Below are 18579 nucleotides of genomic sequence, written 5' to 3'. Positions count from 1 at the left end.
GCTCCGCCCCGGTAGGAAATGGCGGCGGCCCGGGCTCACGTGCGCGCTCACGTGCGGCGCGCGGGGCGGCCCCGGAAGCGCTCGGCGGCGGCGGCGGGCGGTGCCGGGCGGTGCCGGGCCGAGCTCCGGCGGGCGGGGGCGCGGGATGGAGGTGATCAGGAGCAGTGAGTGACAACCCGGCCCTGTGTCCCCAGCTCTGTGCCGCTGGCGCTGTGCTGTTCCGGTGTCCCGGTGTCCCTGCCCTGGGCTGGCGGCCGCTCCGGCCTCAGCCTCTCCTTCATGGCGAAGGGGTCCCCATTACCCGCTCACCCATGAGGCGCAGCCCTGGGCGGGGAGGCGCGGCCCCGAGGCTGGGGGGGCGGCGGGCAGGCCCTGAGGGGCGCCGGGCTCCCGGAGGATGTCGGTTGTAGTCTCAAGTGTGTTTTAACCCTTTACCCGCAGATTTTAAGGATAACCTAAACAAAGTGTATGAAGCCATTGAAGAGTCGGACTTCCTGGCCATCGATGGAGAGTTTTCAGGTACAGTTGCACCTGTTTTGTCACTGTGAACTGTTGGCAGTCTCTGAGGGGAGGTGGTTTGACCTCGCTGCCTGAGTTCACTCCTGTGATGTGTCTCAGGTTGGCTTGAAAAAGCTAAAGCTGAGCTACCACAAAGTGATTAAACCACCTGTTACATGTGCAATAGCAAGGGTTTGGTCAGATACATGTCATACTTGTGCTCCCACAGAAATCTTTCAACATGGCAACTGATAGTTGTTGCAGCTCAAGGTAACAAAACCAGAAGGTGTTATGTGTGCCATGGAAGCACACGTTGGGACTGGGATAAGTGAGGGAGATCCCACAAGTGTTAGGACAGGGAAAGGCAGCACTAAGAAGGTGTGTGCTTGTGAAACCGTGAGAGTATGGGCAGCAGAGAGATGCTTTAGTTGGTACTTCACTTTTGGGATGCAGAGTTCAGTTCACTGATGAGACTAGGTTTTGTTACATGTGGTGTTTGTGGAAGTACAGTTGTTGCATAGTGCTTAAGGTGACTAAGTTATTCAATAAATCTCAGGGTAACACTCTTCCTATTTTTAGTTTGGCTTTGATCCTGCATTGTGGTGTGAAGCCCATTTACATGAGGGTACTGGTAGGTCTTGGCTGCTACTGACATAGTGAATAGGAGCCAGAATATAGAGCTTTTGCAGAGGAGTTTTAATTCTAGAATGCCCCTATTAAAATGAGTGGCTTATTGCAGTAGTATTTTTCTCAAATTAAATAATTGTAATACATGCTTTAAGTGAAAGCAATTGCCAGTTGTTGCATTTCTTTGCTGTGGTTAATTTTGAAAAGCTTGCTTACCCAAAGCAAAATATGTTCTGCTTTTTCAGGGATCAGTGATGGGCCTTCAGTTAGTGCTTTAACAAATGGCTTTGACACTCCAGAAGAAAGGTATCAGAAACTTAAAAAGGTAAAGTCTTTACATGGACTAAAATGAAAACTGAAGCTGCTGTGGGTGCAGCATCTTGTTTGTATGACCAACAGGAGGAAAGAGAGATGGAACTTCCCTCAGTTCTTGTCTCTTTGTGGAATGGAGCTGCATACTAAAGTTATCTTGGGCCAATAGGAAGATGATTAAATGGGGATGAAAACTAGCAGAAAAACTCTGGTGTATCTACTTTGAAATTGCCAGCAAAACAAACATTGGTTAAGAAGATTCACTTTATTTTGAAATGGAGAGAAATCATATTTGGATGCACCCTGGTAATGTTTAAATGTGTACATGTTTTATTCTCATGCAGAATTTTTCTTTCATTTTACAGCATTCCATGGATTTTTTGCTCTTTCAGTTTGGCCTTTGCACTTTTAAATATGATGACACAGAAGAAAAGTATGTTATTCTCTTATTTCTTGTTTTCTTAATTGAGGATTTTCTAAAGTAATACTGACAAGCTGTATTGACATGTAACTCATCTTTTCTACAGGTATATAATGAAGTCATTTAATTTCTATATTTTTCCAAAGCCCTTTAACAGAAATTCACCAGATGTCAAGTTTGTCTGTCAGGTTAGTAGAAAAGCAGTTTAATTTTATTTGGTTAAGGTATACCTGAAACAAACTTCAGCTTAAAAGGTAGAAAAATGTAAGTTTCTGGGTTGGGTTTTTTTCCTTATAAAATAAATAAGCATCAGTTAAGAGCAATCCCAAAAATGAGAGCTTGAAGGGAATATCCTTGACTTCAGTTTTTAAAACTTGTTATGTGTGATTTCTGGAATTTGAGATAATGTTCCAAACTTGGCAAGATGAGTCTATTTTTTTCCCTCTTCTCATTGAACTTCCAGTTTCCTTGCTTTTTTTAATCCTTTATTCTCATCTGCTTATCTTGCTTTCACTGCTTCCTAGGCAATTGCCAACATTTTTCTGGTCTCAGATTTGTTCTCCTGAACCACATTTTGCTTTCTTTTGTTTCCTCTCTCCACATAGTTTGTTCTTTCATCTTTATCCTTTACCATATTCATGGTTCTTGTACCTTATGGAAGGTACAAGATTGTACCTTCTTGTACATGGTTCTTGTACCTTATGGAAGTTGAAAATCAATAAGAAAAGTAGCAGAGCCTAAACTCTCCGTGGCTTCTTTAGGGTCACAAACTTGGTTGTTCTTGGCTTTGGACTTTGTATGATTTCTTTAAAAGTGTGAAAATAACTTAAGTGATGCCACAGCTACTTTTACCAATTGTAAAGCCTTTTTCTCTTGTTGCAGAGTTCAAGTATAGATTTTTTAGCAAACCAAGGATTTGATTTTAATAAAGTTTTTCGCAACGGTGAGTTGTTTTGGTTTGTTTTCAATTTCTTTCAATGCCTGCAAAATTTGTGATGACACCTTTCACTGTTTTCTGCAAAAGAAAAAAGGCTGCCATCCATGATACTGTCTTAACACGTAATGAAGTTCTTGAATTATTCTTACCCAGTCTACTGTTGTGCCAATGGTGACTCCCTTTCCAAGAATCACTGAAAGGGAAGGGTTTGCTTTCAGTCTGCAGGGGTGTAACAGAGGCAAATGCTTCAATCCCTGTACATCTCTAATTAGTCTCTAATTATGATGAGCTTTTCCTTTGTTTTTGTTAGGAATTCCGTATTTAAATCAGGAAGAAGAGAGACAGCTAAGGGAACAGTATGATGAAAAACGTTCTCAAGCCAATGGTGCAGGATCTCTGTCATACATTTCTCCTAATTCCACAAAGTGCCCTGTAACAATTCCTGAAGATCAGAAAAAATTTGTAGAGAAAGTAGTGTAAGTAGCCCTATTTAATATCTTCTGATGTTGTTAAAACTAAAATGTGAACTGTAGTGATATTTTCACATGTTGAAGCCATGTCTCTTATTTGACTGTTTGTAAAATGCTGCTCTTTTTGCTATGAAGCATTTTCTTGTCTTTTGGAGAGAGCTGTAAACTTCCAAAAAATAGAGTAGCAGATGCAGAAGCAAATAATCTGTTTCTTCCAGGGAACAGATAGAAGACTTATTAAAGAATGAAGAAAGTGAAAGTTTGGAACTGGAGCCATGTACAGGGTCAGTTTCTGAAATTGCATTTCTTCTAAAATTTTTTTTATTTTGGTCATATGGAATTAGGGGAGTGACAGGGAAGAATATGTTTACTTGGGTTAACTGTAGCAAAATCTACATTTGACTAATTTTTGCATGTTAAGAACATGTGATAATGTATACAGGTGTTGTAATTTATTTTGAGCTGTAACTTCTGCATGTAGTGGCAAAATACTTAAGTATAGTCAAGAAATGTCTTTTATGTGTGAGCTGCCTTTTGTTCCTGCTGAAGTGATCCAGATGCATTTCATAAAGAAACTTTTAAAATCTCTTGAGCTATTGGTTGTTCACAGTTGGCAGTGTGTGACTGTTTTAAGTAGGTTTCCTTCCCAAAATTCTATTTACCTTTGGAAACTAGATATTTGGAGAGTATGATTATTTAAAAAAAAAAAAGTTAAAAACTAATTTAGGAATAGTAGAACATGGTGAAGCTGGGGATAAGGTACCATCACTGTGTCTGTACTGAGTGATCATGACTACAGAATACTCTCTGATGAGAGGATACATGGGTAACTTTAAAACACGATGTAAATGCTTGTACAGTTTGGCAGCTGAACATCAGAATTCAGTCCATTTCTTCCTAGCCTATAGTTCTGCTAGCAGTGACTCTTGCTTGAAAAAACTTTCTACAAATGAACACTCAGAGTCAGCTTAAACTGGAAATCGTTCCTAGGAAACCCTCTGTAAAAGGATTGTTAGTAACATGATTGTCTTTTGGTTTTAGATTTCAAAGGAAATTAATTTATCAGACCTTGAGCTGGAAGTAAGTTACTGGTAATACTGCCTTGCTGTATATTTTTAGTACTTTTGATAAGAAATCTGGGTAAGATGTATCTACTTAACCGTGGTGTGATTGATTTACACTTTATTTTTCCCTTTAAAAGAAGACTTCTGTAATGTTCTGGAGATGAATTACATTAAATTATTTGTAATGATTAATTTAGATATTAAAGTTTAATATTTGTTTTATCCTATGTAAAATCCCTGAATAGACCAGCATAGCCTAGAATTATGTAACAAATGCAGCATGCTAGGTTTTTAGTGAGCAGAAAGTGCATGTGCTTATATAGATTGTGGGCTTTAACTGAAAAAATAGCACTTCTGTGGTAGGTACTGCTATGGTTATAGTTTTCTGTTGGATTCCAAGCATAAACACTTCTGATAACTTTGTATATTGCCTGAATGTATCTCTTAAGGCCTTAGGGGAAGCTCCAAGGCTTTAGAGTAAGATTTTCACTCTTCTGACTGCAGTAGTAAGATGTGGAAAATATGCAAGTCTTTTTTTGTATATTTAGTTAATTCAGTGTTTCAGCACTGAATCTGGCATTCTGATACTTACACTGGAAGCAGATAAAATAAAGCTTATCTCTAGAAAATAGGATCTCAAGAAGTGAGCTGGAGAACTAATCTGAAAAAAGCAGTTGTGTTTTCAACAATTTTTCTGTGTCACTTTTTACCATGTCTATAGCTTCCTGTAGCATGTAGTTTTGTTTGTCTGATACTTGTCCTTACATCTTCTCTGAGTGGATGGAAGAATGTGTGCTTGTGCTTTTTTAACATTCAGCAGTGTTGCTTTATGAGAGCACAGCTGTGTACACTGTGTGTGTTTATTGGAGAGAGAAAGCCAAGCTGTGAAGGTAGCACGGAGCTAATTAAAGCAGAAGAGTGAAGTTATTGATTGCCCTTGTGTCCTGACCTCTTCACAGGTCGTTTTCCCTATTGAAGTATTCTCTTGTGCATCCAAGGTTTGTGGCATGAGGCAGCTCATAAATGAGATGGAGATCAAAACTGTGTGAGGAGTCAGGGTGGAAAGGACACAACAGTGTTTGGAATGTGCTCTCCAGTACTAATTCTGGGAGTAGCCAGAGGCCAGGGAAACTTGCTGGTTCTGAAGTGGTTGTGCAGTTGTGGTTAGTTTATTATAATGAGATTATGAGAGTAATTGCTACTGGTTAAGCAGGAAGATGCAATATTCTCTTACTTTTGCTATCAGTTGGATGCTCTGTGTATGGTGTTATTTGGAAATTAAATGTGATTGTAGTGGTGTGATGCAATTCTGTAGCAGAGGTGATGACATTTGAGTTAATAATTCCTACTAAAATCTACTGGTAGCAGAAAGTTCAGGGTTGTTAATAAGTCCTCAAATAAGTGATGTATTAAAGAGATGCCATCTTCAAAGACGATGTCTTGCAGTTGCAAGTAAATGAAAACATTCTTGTTTTGGATTTCTTGAAAGCAAAGATTCTGGATTGTAATGAAATATCTATATGATATTTACTTAATATCACCAAAATAAGAAATTACAGGTTCCACAATAGCATGGGAAATTGTGTAAGTGCCAGTTGCTGTTAGCTAATGTAAGGAGGCCAGTTAAACTAGCCTATTGCTTCAAAGTTTGCACAATTAAAATTAAAGAGAAATGTGTAATAGTTCTTTTATGCCTAAGACTTATAGAAATAATTAAACATGAAATTATTAAATTACTGTTGTGGTTTCAATATGCTAAATGCCAAGTGAATAACTATTAATATTTACTTTTCATTTGTTTTGGTGTAGGTATCCAAAAGGTATCCACGTGGAAACTCTGGAGTCAGATAAGGTAGCTAGGCCTGTTACTGCCTCTAACATTTGTTCTGTTGAAAGGAAATTGGATTTCTCAGTTTCACCATCTCTCCTGATTTTTAGATCTAACTTGAGCTTTTTTATGCAAATTCAAAGCACTTTAAATTGAACACAGTGAACTAGTTTCTATCTGACCAACATATGGAGTGTGAGCATGTATTTGTGTGGCTTAATATTACTTTTTAAATGGATACTGAAAGGTGTTTTAAAATACAGTGGGTCTGATGTGCAGTATTAGTTCAGGTTGTGATCTCAGAGGAAAACCAGCAGCATCATGTGCTGTGTCCTCACTTCCCAGCATAGATCTCTGCTTCAAAAGGTATTTGAAACAAACTATTTACAAGGAAATGCTGATAATCTTTTTTGAGAAGTAAAAAGTGGGTTTAGGAAAAATTAGGTTTGATGGATGAAGCAAATAGAGCTTTCTGAAATTGGCTTCTGGGAGTAGGTGATAATGTGGTGCCCACAATAGAAACAGCTGTGTTGCCAAGTAACTGCTGCTGAGGTATGACAGTTTTCTTTACAATGTAAATTTACAGAAACTTGCAGCAGCCTTAAATCTGAACTTCTCCGAGTCATTCCTCAAACTCTACATTTTTTGTTTTAGAAGGAGAGATACATTGTTATTACTAAGGTAGATGAAGAGGAACGAAAAAGAAGAGAGCAGCAGAAACAAGCAAAAGAACAGGTAAATAAATTCAATGCCATTAGTTTGTGTGAGAGAGGAAGGGTGAGAATCTTTGACTTCACTCAGCAATGCAAAAATGCAGGATAGGGTTTGGTATTGTTTCCCTTTAGTTTGCTGTGGCTGGCTGAATTTGATTTTATAAATTCTACCAGATAACTTAGGCCTTGCAACAGAGCAAAAAGAGTTGCAAGACACTCAAGTTTTTTTTTTGAAATCAGAATTTGTGGAATACTGAATGAGTATTCTGGAGTAGTGACTACCTCCCTATATGACTGTTCTCACAGAAGTGTGTCTCAGTAAGAGGAAACACCAGTTTCTTGCAGAAATTCTTGAGCAAGTTGTTACATGGTTTGGATTCAGAGTCTCCCCTTCTCTTACAAAGCTTGCTTGCTCTTGGCTGGCTGAGTTAGTGTCCTTTACAGTGAATGTGCCTTTTCCTGATAGAACCACACTGCTGTGGTAACAAACTGACCAGGAGGTCACACCTGCTGTATTCAGACACTCTCACTGCTTATTAGACTTTTATTTTGCTTACTGAGTGATGCAGATTTCAGGAGGTCATAAGACTTGAATTGTGGGAGTTCCTGATCAAACTCCTGTAATTTGTGATAAAATCAGTTTGGGTGGAGCAAACAATACTTCTATGCAGATATCCTTTTAAGAGGAAAAGAGATCTCTAAAGAGACATTAACTAATATGACATCTCTTTATCCAGAAGGCAGGTTGGGAGCAATTTACCACTACAGTGGGGTTTTTAGTGGGGGTATTACTGGCTCAAACAGCAGCATTCAGAGCTGAGCTAAAGTAACAGTGAATGTTTTTATTGGATTTTAGTTCTGGTTGAATAAAGACAGATAACACAAGACAGAAATTGCTTCCCTAGACCTGAGAAGGAAAAATCTGTTACAGAGCAGTTTGTGCTGTAGTCAGAACCTCCCAAATTAATCAAAAGTCAGTCTATACAACTACAGCATTATATAATGTGAGTTGCACATTTTAATTTTTCTCCTTGGTTTTGTTTATATAAATAATGAAGAATGTTTCTTCCTCAATCTGTGGTAGTGTAAAAGTATGGGCTGATTTAATAGGAGTGACAATCAGGATTCACCCTGTTGCATATGTAACAATGTATGTAAAAAGTACAGCTGAAAGTACCCAGGTTAATTTTAATTCCTTGGGAGCTGTTTGCAGTGTCACAGCTGTTGAGCACTATTGGAGCTCGTGTGCTGACAATGAACTGACTGCAGCTGTTGCTGCTCTGGCTGGGGAGAGGTTTCCCTGCCTTGCAGCAGGCTGTATTTTGCTGTATTTTGCTGTATTTGGCTTTGTGGCTAAAACACCAGTGATATCATCCGTGTGTTTTGTCTGCTGCTGAACAGCACTTGCACAGTGCCAAGGCTTTCCCTCCCACCCTGCCCCAGGAGCAAGGAGGCTGGAGGGGATGGCCTCTCCTTATCCATATCCACAAATCTTATTGTCTGCTTTTGAATTTCGGGTGAGGGGAGTGAGCAAAGCACAGAGTGGCTGCTTGGGGCAACCCAGGACAGCAGCTTGTGACTCATCCTACTTGACAGCCAACTAGAGCTACATGTAAAATGGAAATTCTGTGAGCAGCATCCTGCTTTAACCTTTTGTGTCTTCCAAGTATTGACATTTCCTTCATGTCTGTTCTTGGTCTGTTTGAGGCAAACTGGGGGCATTTGGCAGTTTGCAGGTACAGTTGTAGCAGTATTTGTATTTGTGTCTCGCTAATGTCAGAATCTTTCTTACAGGAAGAGTTGAATGATGCTGTAGGATTTTCCAGAGTTGTTCATGCCATTGCTAATTCTGTAAGTTGATGTGATTTTTAAACTACCTTTGTTTGTGAGAAAAAATAAATAATTTAAAGAAAGGATTCTTTTGCTGTTAAATTTTGGAGGAGAACATGAGATATTAGTTAAAGTGGCATGTTAAGTTTATGTTGTTTCATTTCTTACAGTGGTTGAGTGTAGTAGGTTAAGTAAGCTCAAACTAAAGAATGACATGAAGAATCTTAGTATCTGTAAGAGTCAAGAATAGCAATTTCTTAGAGCTCTGAGGTAAATGAGCTTTGGTGGGTTTTTCTTTCTCTGTTCTGAAAAGATTTTGGTGTTTTTTTCCTTTTTTTTTCTTGGCAGTTGAAGGCTGTCAAAGAAGGACTGTTATGTCAAATGAATGAAAGTTAACATTTTAAAAAACTGCTTGAGCTTTTTCAAAGAGCTTGCTTGTACAACATATGGCATGAAAGGTTCTGCACTGTGAGAAGCCAGACCATGCCCTTAATAACTATTGCATGTTATAACCATAAGGAATATATTGTGTGTTGTTGTATAAGTAAATTAAAAGGTAATGGACAGAGAAATGCCTTGACTTCAATCTTAAATAGATGACATTTGGAAACCAAGTAGCTCTTCTAGTGCATCTTCTCAACATATGAAGCTGCTGTGAAAGCCTGTGGTAAATGGTGGGGTAGAGGAAAAAGGAGTGGCTGCTCTGAGAGAATGAAGGAGTGTGTGGGGCAGGCAAGAGCAAATGGGGAGGTTTGATGTGTTCTTGTTCCCATGTGCCCTTGGCTGGCATCTGGGATAGGGGTTTTCACAGGTGCCCTTTGCCATGGCCAGGACTGGGAATGTACCAGGCATTTAATGTTATTTTCACAGGGCAAGCTTGTTATTGGGCACAACATGCTGCTGGATGTTATGCACACCATCCATCAGTTCTATTGCCCCCTACCTGATGTAAGTAATCTTTGGAGTGTTCAGATGATGGAATAAGTGCCTTAATGTATTTGTCTTTTAATGTTATCTCCACACTTTCTTCTGAATGGAAGAATTGGTCAGCCTGTGAACAAGTGTCAAAAAGTCTTTTAAAAAAATCTGTTTGGTACTTCTGGCCTTATTGTCATAAATATTTATGTAGAAAGTTTAGTTGGATTGTTCTCCTTTGCATTTTTAAAATGTTCAGATCAGATAGCAGAATTGTGGTTTTTGCTTATGTCAGGTATGTTTAACTGACTGATGTGTTATAAGATACTGGTATGGAGCTTCAGCACAATTATGTGGCATTTTCTCCTTTGTAGTTTACAAAATGGAAATGTGTGGTTTTAAATTAAATAGTACACTTTCTAAAGGGATAAGCAGTCTTGTAGCAGGATGATGTTCACTGGGATGAAGAGTTATAATGTCAGAATAATTAGAGGGAGCACACTTAGACTGCAGCAGGGCTGTTCTAACAGTTCATGACTGGACTATTCAGTTAAACTAAGCAGTGTATTGGCACCAAAAGCATTGTCTGAGGAAGCCAAAGGTCTTATTAGAAGGATGGCTCACATGGTGTTTGGGGAAAGACTTGATCATAAGATGGGAAAAAGATGATTGGGACCAGTGTGGATGTTGTTGGAATGTAAACAGTTGTCAGTAGTTGCTATATTTTTGACCCTTGGCAGATCTAAACCTGTAGGCAGTCCCTGCATACCTGGAGTGGCTGCTGATATTCCATTGAAATACAAAATGCTGGGAACACTTAGAACAGTTAACTGGGCTGGAATCAGAAGTAGTCTAGGGTATAAAATAGGATAAGGTGTTGGCAGTGAGAGAACATTTTATTACTAATGACAGACAAATCAGAAATACTTAGTCTGTACTGGTGTGTAACTGCAGGTGGTGTCTATGGTAGTGCTGACAAATACATCTCTCACAGTGAGAATTCAGTAGCTGTAGTTCACTTCTAGAGGCTGGTTGGGTGATTGTAGCTACTGCTCTCTGTCCTCCTGAGACTGTAAACAGTTCACTGACTTGGATTTTATCTTCTGGTTTAATGTTAACTTAGGACCTAAGTGAGTTCAAGGAAGTAACATCATGTGTCTTTCCCCGGTAAGTTCTTAGTTCAAACTTTCATCCATTTCAGTATAGTTGTAGCAAGCTGATGTGTTTTGTCCTAGCCCTGTACCCTAGCTGTTACTGGAAGAGAAATTGGGATCAAGCTAGATAAATACAATTTTTAAAGTAGTTTTGAGCAGCTTTTTTCCAGAAAAGCAGTGTTGTTGGTTCACTTCTTGGCAATGGATGCACCCTTGCTGTTCCCCTGGGTTTGGCATCATGTTTGGTGTTTTGCATCTACTCTTCATTTGGAACAAGATTTATTTGCTACTGGTTGTTTGCATCTCTTGCTGTTCCTTGGTTGCTCTCCTTTTTCATGCTGAACAAAGCCAAGGAATGTTTTGGCTGTTCCAAATCCAACAGTAATTTTCAGTAGGGTGTATCTGCTGTTTCCCAGCTAACACACTAAAACGTTTTTTGAGGGTTTGGCAAAATGGGCATTCTTCTGTTTCAACCTATTTAGCTCTTATTTTGTTTCTAGGTTACTGGATACTAAACTGATGGCAAGTACACAACCTTTTAAGGTAAGTTAATATTACAGAATGATTTGAAGATACAAAATTGCATTAATACATGTGTATTGAAACAAATGGTACTTCTTTGTGGAGAAAGATGTTGAATAATATTTTCTGTGACACTCCTTTTATTGTAGACAAATGATTTTTCTTTACCCCTTATCTAAATTTACAGAATTTATAGAATGCAAATTTTTACTTTCCTACTAGTGGCTTTTGTCACTTTTGTTTGAAGCTTTATGGTAACTTGGCAGCTTTGAATTTCAAAATATGTCAAGTTTTTGCTAGGTAAGATGTGATTGGTAGATTATTTTCTTCTTGTTAAGTAGCATGTCCCCTCAGGAGATAAAAAAATGCTGTTCATGAACAAATAGGATCTGGAAGCTGCTTGTATATTCAAAGCCTTAGAGTACTGTGAATGCTGACTTAGATTTGTCTGGAAAAATGCTTTTTCATCATTAGGTTCTCTTGTGGCCTTTGCTCAGTGGGCAGGCAGCAGGAGGAAAAAAAATTACAGGTTTCTCTTAAAATCTCTTACAGCCTGAGTTTTATTCCTCTAAAGAAGTATTGAGATAAGTGTTCATAAGCTCTTGTTTTCCCAGGTGCCCTTGAATTAATTAAAAAACATGCTGAGGAAGCAGCACCTCTCTTTGTGCATAGCTCTGTGACTCCAGAGCATTGCATAAAGCAGTGCTATTAAATGCACTTGCAGGTATTGTCAGGGTTGTGTTGCACACTGCTGTGGTAAGAATAGAGGCTTTGGCATTCTGAAAAGTAAAAAACCTCCACAAGTTTTGTGTTTGGTACAGCTATGTGATATTTGTGATTCTACAGCAGATACTTGGGATTTTAGCCTGCTGTTATGAAACCCTGCTTTTGGGATGCCAAATGAATGCAGCATTGGAGCTTGTTCATTGTACATAGCTCTTGCTAACTTTTCAGGCTGCAGACTTGATGAGTGTAAACAGCTAAGCTTGACTGAGAACCAAAGGAAGTCTGGTCCTCATAGATCTCAGACAACTTTAGGAAAGATTGTGTGAGATGTTTTGCTTTCTCTGGCTGTTGATTCTTCATGTTTCTGTTGTACTGATTGACAACTTATATTTGATTAAGAACTTCAGTAAGGAATTCATCTGTAATACATCTTTGTGGCTCTTTATTCTATGCAGATAATTCATCAGTAGATTCACTAATGCTGCTCAACTAAGTCGATGTGTAGGAGCAACTTTCTGATTGTCAGACTCCTTTCACTGTCTCTGTATTACTTTAAATCAGCAGTATTTACACTTCTAAAACTATTCAAGAATGTCCAGTCAGCAAGCACATTTCAATACTCACCTTGAATACCTTCAACCATTATGATCAGTATTTAGAATGCTTGCCCTGCTGTTTGTGCTGCCTTTTCCCTTGTCACATGTACCCTGCATGAAACCAGATACAAATAGAAATACTACTTTGGCATAATCCCTCAATAATTCTGAGCAGCATTAATAAATGTTTATGATGCAAGTGAGGCAAGGTAACTGAAATTTGTCTTGCCACACCTCTGGTGCATTGAAATACGGCTGTGTGCAAATCCTTAGAGAACACCAGGTGGCAGCAGTAAATACTCCTTTGATCCTGTTTGATTTCAGTTTCCAGGGAAAATGTGCTTGGCATTGGCAATTAATGATGGCTTTTCTTGCAGGAGCTCATTAATAATACATCACTTGCAGAACTGGAAAAACGTTTAAAAGAGGTTCCATTCAGCCCTCCTAAAGTTGGTAAGGATATATTAAAATGCTCTTTATTTCTGAAATGTTTTGATGATTTTTGTTCTTGATCTGAATTATAAATTCCCTGCTAATATTCAGTGTTTTGAAGAAGGGACTTTAAATGAAGGCACTGTACGTACAGTGCAATTATATTTAGAAGTATACCTGGAACTTAATAGGAATCTAGACAGAAAAGAATGGATGAGTTCAGTGAACAGCAATTTCATCATCTTTTAATGATGGATTTGTTTTCTTTTAGCTTGGTTTTTGGGGATTAATTTGAAATTTGTTTAAAACTTTCATTTGATGGTTGTCCTTTAGATCAAAGCCAGAGCACTATAGGAGGCACTTGGACAAACAAAACTAAGAAAACTTCTACAGCAGCAACCAGTTGTGTGTGTTCTAGAAATTACTAAAGTTCTTTTAGTAGGAAAAAGGGGTTTTTGCCTTGAGGTGAACAGAAGGATATTTAATCAAAGGGCAAGCTTAGCTCAAGGGTCTGGAATTTTTCTAAAGCTGCTAATTTAGAAAAGGGAGAGCAATACTGTAGAGTGGAGTATGCTGAAAGGGAAAGTTTCAATGCTTGATCAAAATCATGATGAGCAGTACTTTTTTATATTGCTGAATGTGCACAGCATAAACACCAAGTGCATTTGTCAATAAAGACATCTTTAAATCACTCCTTTTAGTCTTCATTTAAATATCTTGAAAAATCTGATCTATCTATCTGGTTAATAGTGAAGCTTTTAATTAGACTGTTCTCTTAAATGCAAGTCAGGAAAAAAGAGACTCTTTGTGGGGAATTCTGCTGTCACTGTCTTACAATTAATGCTCCATTTTGGCTGAGCAGGTCTGGGGATTAAGGGCTTTTTAATGGGAAGGGCTTTCCATCTTATGAACCTATTCTAATTTTAAAATGCCAAACAAAACTGCTTTTTTATGAACTTAAGAAAATTCAAAGATTCTGCAAGTTGTATAAATTTCCCCAAGTGATGTTATGCTCTAACAAAATAAGCCTGTGGGTAAGCATACAGGGCTAGCTTGATCTTCTCTTATAGTTATTTATAAATCCTTTTTCCCCTCAGAAAGTGCAGAAGGATTTCCAAGTTACGATACAGCATCTGAACAGCTCCATGAAGCAGGATATGATGCTTACATTACTGGACTGTGCTTCATTTCCATGGCTAATTTCCTAGGTACATGTGAAATCTTTTCCAAACATTCTTCCTGGTGCTCTCTGTAGCTGCATATTACATACTGAATTTATTCTTCATTTATCAGGTTCATTCCTCAGTCCTCCGAAAAACCATGTGTCTGCTAGATCAAAACTCATTGAACCTTTTTTTAACAAGTAAGTAGTTGTATGAAAAACCTGCTAAAACAAGGAAGTACACCACCAGCTTCAGCACATCTACCTCTAGCCATGGAATCAATAGCTAACTGCATTTTTCTTTAAACTGAAGTTTTTTTGGTTTTCTGATTCATCCTGGTAATGCTGGAGAGGCTATGAAATAAATACCTTTGCTTTTGAGGAGGATGGTTTACTTTCTGCTGACCTGTGAAAGGAAACTTAGAAGAGTGCCTGGACTGCTTTAATGGCTTTGCCATTATTTCTGGAGTAAACTTTGGAAGTGGTGGAACTGAAGAAAAACTGGTCAGGTGTTCTTTATGTTGTAGGACCCTCAGTAACTGCTGAAAACTGAGTGTGCTCATCAGGCTGGAAAAACTAAAATATCCCTACGGTAATGTCAGTCCAAATAACACAAAGCATTGGTATTGACATTGCTGGGTAACCCATTTTTAAGATGGCATAAGAAATATACATGCATGATTTATGGGATGATGCTGTAAGCAGTATTTTGCTTTTGAATGGAATCTTCTTGCAAACTCCTTGAACAAATTGAACTAAGACTTGGGGAAGCTAGAATTCTTTATTCACAGAGTCAATCCTTTATGTAATTAATCTGTAGATTTTACCCTAGGAAACTTCTAAACATGCTGGAATCTGTCACATAAAGAAAAAAGACTTGAAATTAAAAAGATTCTAGTGCTTACTCTGTCTGTTTAAATTCAGGAGAAATTCCATCCTTTCAAACCTGTAATACAAGAGTTGGCAAAATGAATTATTTTAGCTTCAGATGGCCCACACATATGAGAAAATAATTGTGATCAGTGGCTTTCACCTTTCATTGTTCTGAAAATCATATCTTTATAGTGACAGCAGCTCTGTGATTCTCTTGACACTGAGACATGTGAGTCAGCAAATGCATATATTTTAGCAGATGCTACAAATATTCCCTAGATGAAACAGGGACCCCCAGGGACTGCTTGATTTGAATGTGAGGGTGAAGATAGAATTGATCAGCACAATTTCATTTTAAGATGGGATTTGTCACTAGGTTTTTGGTACACACATGCCAAGTAGTAAGTGCCAATTGAGCAGGATAATTTTTGGTTTAAGTAATAAACCAAAATTCTTCCTAGAAATGCATATTTGCAACAAGTACAAACAGCAACTCTTAGAGCTGTCACAATAGTACATTCAATTTAAGCTTTTCACATTAATTGTTTTCTTGAAATGTGACATTCCTCTAGGAGTGACATTTCAAAGTTGTGAGAGTGAGTGAGAGGAAGCCTGCTGTGTCTGTTCTGGCTTCAGGGTTAACTGCCTGACTGTAAAGAAAGGAAGACTTAACAAACTGTAGGGAGAACAGCTCCCCCTTTTTTTTTATTTTTTAAGCAAGAAATGAACATTACTGTTTGCAAGAAAAGAATGTTTGTCCATTCTGCCCTTATTGAGAGCTTGTAGCTTCTTGTTTTAGAAAAGCTGTATATTATTTTTAAATTTTTAAGACTTGCCATGTCTTACCTTCACATAATTTGAGAAGCTTTGCTATATTCTAACTAACATCTGCCACATGACCTCAGTCAGAGCCTAGAGTGAGACTCTCACCTTTTCCTTACAGTGAGCAGACCAAGGCTTGTACTTTTCAAGCTAGTTGTCTTTCTCCTGTAATGTAAAACTAGCAAACCAGAATAAGACAACTCTTTTTTTTCTTTTTTTGGTTTAGATAAAGAATGTTTAAGTACATGTCAGAAGTCAGAGCTGTGGGGTGTTTAACTGAACAAGTCTTTTGCTCTGTTCAGTCAGTCCCTGTGTGCAGCACGTGGTGTTTTTAGCCCCTGTAGTAGCACCCAGGGCTCTGCATTTCAGAGTTCCCTGCTATCCCTTGGTGAGTGTGCTGCTGCTGGGGCTTTTTGGCAGGTGTGCTCTGGGCTGCCAGCCAGCTCCTGTGGACCTGCTTGGCTCCAGTTTGTGGTCTAGACTCTTTCCCCAGCTGAGCATGCTCTTCCTGCTGGGGAGACAAAAAACCATCTTCCTCCTTCCTCCAGAAGTTCTACCTGATGCTGTGGGCAGCAGTCAGAACAAGGAAAGCTTTTCCTTTGTGCTGTAGTCACATTCTTCAAGCAAAACACAAACTACAACATGCAAACAGTAAGCTGAACAAATGACAGTTATACCTTGAGTCACAAGTTCTTCCTGAAAGAAGCTGAGCAGAGGAGTTTAGTGTAAGGCAGCTGTTCAGAAGCACTGTTCTCAGTTTGAACTATTACCCAGATTCTTGAAAATGTTTTTTAAAATAGACCATGATTTTTTGGGTTGTGTATAAAGTCTTAATTTCAAGACATCTGTGTATTAGATGTTAATACTTAACTACAGTTTCGTGATTAAACTTTCACGTCATTGCTAGGACTTTGGAAATGTTTCCTGTTTGAATGGGCTTGTCACTAATGTGATTTAAATTAGTAAATTTAAAATTAAAAAATCAAGCTTTGATTTTTATGAACTTAGCTTTCAAATGAAGGTAATGGACATCAAAATTACTCTTGAAAAAACTTTCATTATGTCAGCAAGATTATGGAACTTCCTGGCTGGCTGTTCAACAATGATGGCCAGGATATATGTTAATGTTCATATAGACTAATGATGAACATAGGTAAAATCTTTAGTTTTAGGGCTTTTGTGAGAGGGGAACTGATTAAAAACAGACTTTCCCTTAGGGTTGTTTGGCTCTTTTAGGCATAATGCAGTAAGTTATATGATAAACAGCTCAATAAAGCAGGAATTCCAGAGATGCATTTCTGTAATCTTTATGCTTTATTGTATATACAACATCTTTGAAAAATCCTGTTTGTCTGCTGTGAGTAATCCCCAATGAACATTTATGAGTTGAGATGATGGGACTCTTTACTGCAGTATCTAAACTCTTATGTGTATAATTTGGATACTGTTATTGTCTCTCATACTTTCGAGTTGGTTTGAAATTTTTTGACTGGTTTAGGTCAATGGCTCTTCCATTTCTTCCTGCCCCCACCCACAAGCCCCACAAACTTTTCATGGCAATGTTCTTTTGTATCTCCTTGGGTTGTTTGAATGCTGTTTATTCTTTTGATGTAGCTGGAGGCAGGGGGTAGAAGAGGTGTAGAGAAATGAGAACACCATGTTTTATTGAGATGAATAGCATCATGGTCTGTAGAAATAGAAATTAGCTTAGAAATGTTTTTATACAATGGATACCAGAAACCAAAATCCATGCAAATCACTTGGGTTTGTGCTATATTTGTAGAAAGTTTCTCATAGGGAGCTGTGTTCTCTGGCATGTACTGGAAATCCCTCAGCTTTTCTATATTAATTTACTTTTCTTTGCAAAATTACTGCAAAAAGAGATTGGTGTGTTTTTGTGTAGTTTGACCAATAACTTCCCACTCTCACTGTAGGAATAAAGAGTTGCTGTTCTTGTGCTTACAGCCACGTGTGGCTGAAGTAGTCACTGACCTGGACTGGTAAACTGAGCTGGGTTAAAAAAAAAATCTCTTTTCTTTTTTCAGTTAGATCTGTTTGTGTGCACAGTTCACCACACACACCTGTGAAAGCTTTGATCCTAGCTCAGTGCAGAGGAACAGTGGTGACTCCTTGAGACTGTTTATGCACTGCTGTGACTGGCAATGATGGCCTTCCTCTCCTCGTTCTCTTTGACTTGCCACAGAAACAACTGTTTTCCAAGTGGCTCCCTCAAAATACCCCAGAGTTCTTACTGAGAAATGGATTTCTGTCCTCTGCCTGTGTGATCTGGCTGTAGTCCCTAAACAGTGTAGGAAATAACATTTTTTTAGCTTGGTCTGCTTAGCTTTTAAAGAAGTATAGCTATGGCACTGATTCTCACAGCACCAACTCACAACTTCATGAATCCAGCTAATTTAATACAGAGCTCATGGTGTCATACAGAAAAGTCTTATCAATTGAAATGTTCTGCAGATAGATGAGGAATCTTAGAACCATAGTTATGGATACTTAATTATGGATTCTGTTGGAGCTCAGTGTTCATAATCCACGGGGTGTAAGTTAGTGCTGCAAGCTGCAGTTACTTCTGTTCCACACCTCAAATCAGTATTTAGGCTGCAGGGAGTGTGTGTGTATGTGCTGTTTAGTGACATAATTGTTTGGCCAAACAAATAAATGT

At 38.4% G+C, this 18579-nt stretch overlaps 1 protein-coding gene across 3 annotated transcripts in view; it reads left to right on the top strand.

Annotated features, from left to right (window-relative positions):
• The first annotated feature begins 15 nt into the window (after positions 1 to 15).
• The window catches only part of PARN (poly(A)-specific ribonuclease), a 41763-nt gene continuing 23199 nt past the window's right edge, over positions 16 to 18579 (top strand). The window contains exons 1-18 of one of the 3 annotated variants that reach the window (XM_054643594.2): positions 16 to 164; positions 442 to 519; positions 1371 to 1450; positions 1803 to 1870; positions 1965 to 2046; positions 2741 to 2801; positions 3106 to 3271; positions 3484 to 3549; positions 4307 to 4345; positions 6139 to 6181; positions 6812 to 6892; positions 8665 to 8721; positions 9571 to 9648; positions 10739 to 10782; positions 11270 to 11312; positions 12991 to 13066; positions 14143 to 14253; positions 14339 to 14408. In XM_054643594.2, the coding sequence (XP_054499569.2) occupies positions 146 to 164; positions 442 to 519; positions 1371 to 1450; positions 1803 to 1870; positions 1965 to 2046; positions 2741 to 2801; positions 3106 to 3271; positions 3484 to 3549; positions 4307 to 4345; positions 6139 to 6181; positions 6812 to 6892; positions 8665 to 8721; positions 9571 to 9648; positions 10739 to 10782; positions 11270 to 11312; positions 12991 to 13066; positions 14143 to 14253; positions 14339 to 14408 (1262 nt within the window). In that variant the 5' untranslated portion in view covers positions 16 to 145. Of the gene's footprint in view, positions 165 to 441; positions 520 to 1370; positions 1451 to 1802; positions 1871 to 1964; positions 2047 to 2740; positions 2802 to 3105; positions 3272 to 3483; positions 3550 to 4306; positions 4346 to 6138; positions 6182 to 6811; positions 6893 to 8664; positions 8722 to 9570; positions 9649 to 10738; positions 10783 to 11269; positions 11313 to 12990; positions 13067 to 14142; positions 14254 to 14338; positions 14409 to 18579 lie in introns of those variants that run through there. The other 2 variants (XM_054643591.2, XM_077186999.1) reach the window with 2 other exon arrangements.

Source organism: Agelaius phoeniceus, chromosome 16 (assembly GCF_051311805.1).
Source record: "Agelaius phoeniceus isolate bAgePho1 chromosome 16, bAgePho1.hap1, whole genome shotgun sequence".
Taxonomy (NCBI): Eukaryota; Metazoa; Chordata; class Aves; order Passeriformes; family Icteridae; genus Agelaius; species Agelaius phoeniceus.
The sequence above is the reverse complement of the archived record's forward strand: the minus strand, read 5'-3'. Positions and strand labels throughout refer to the sequence as shown.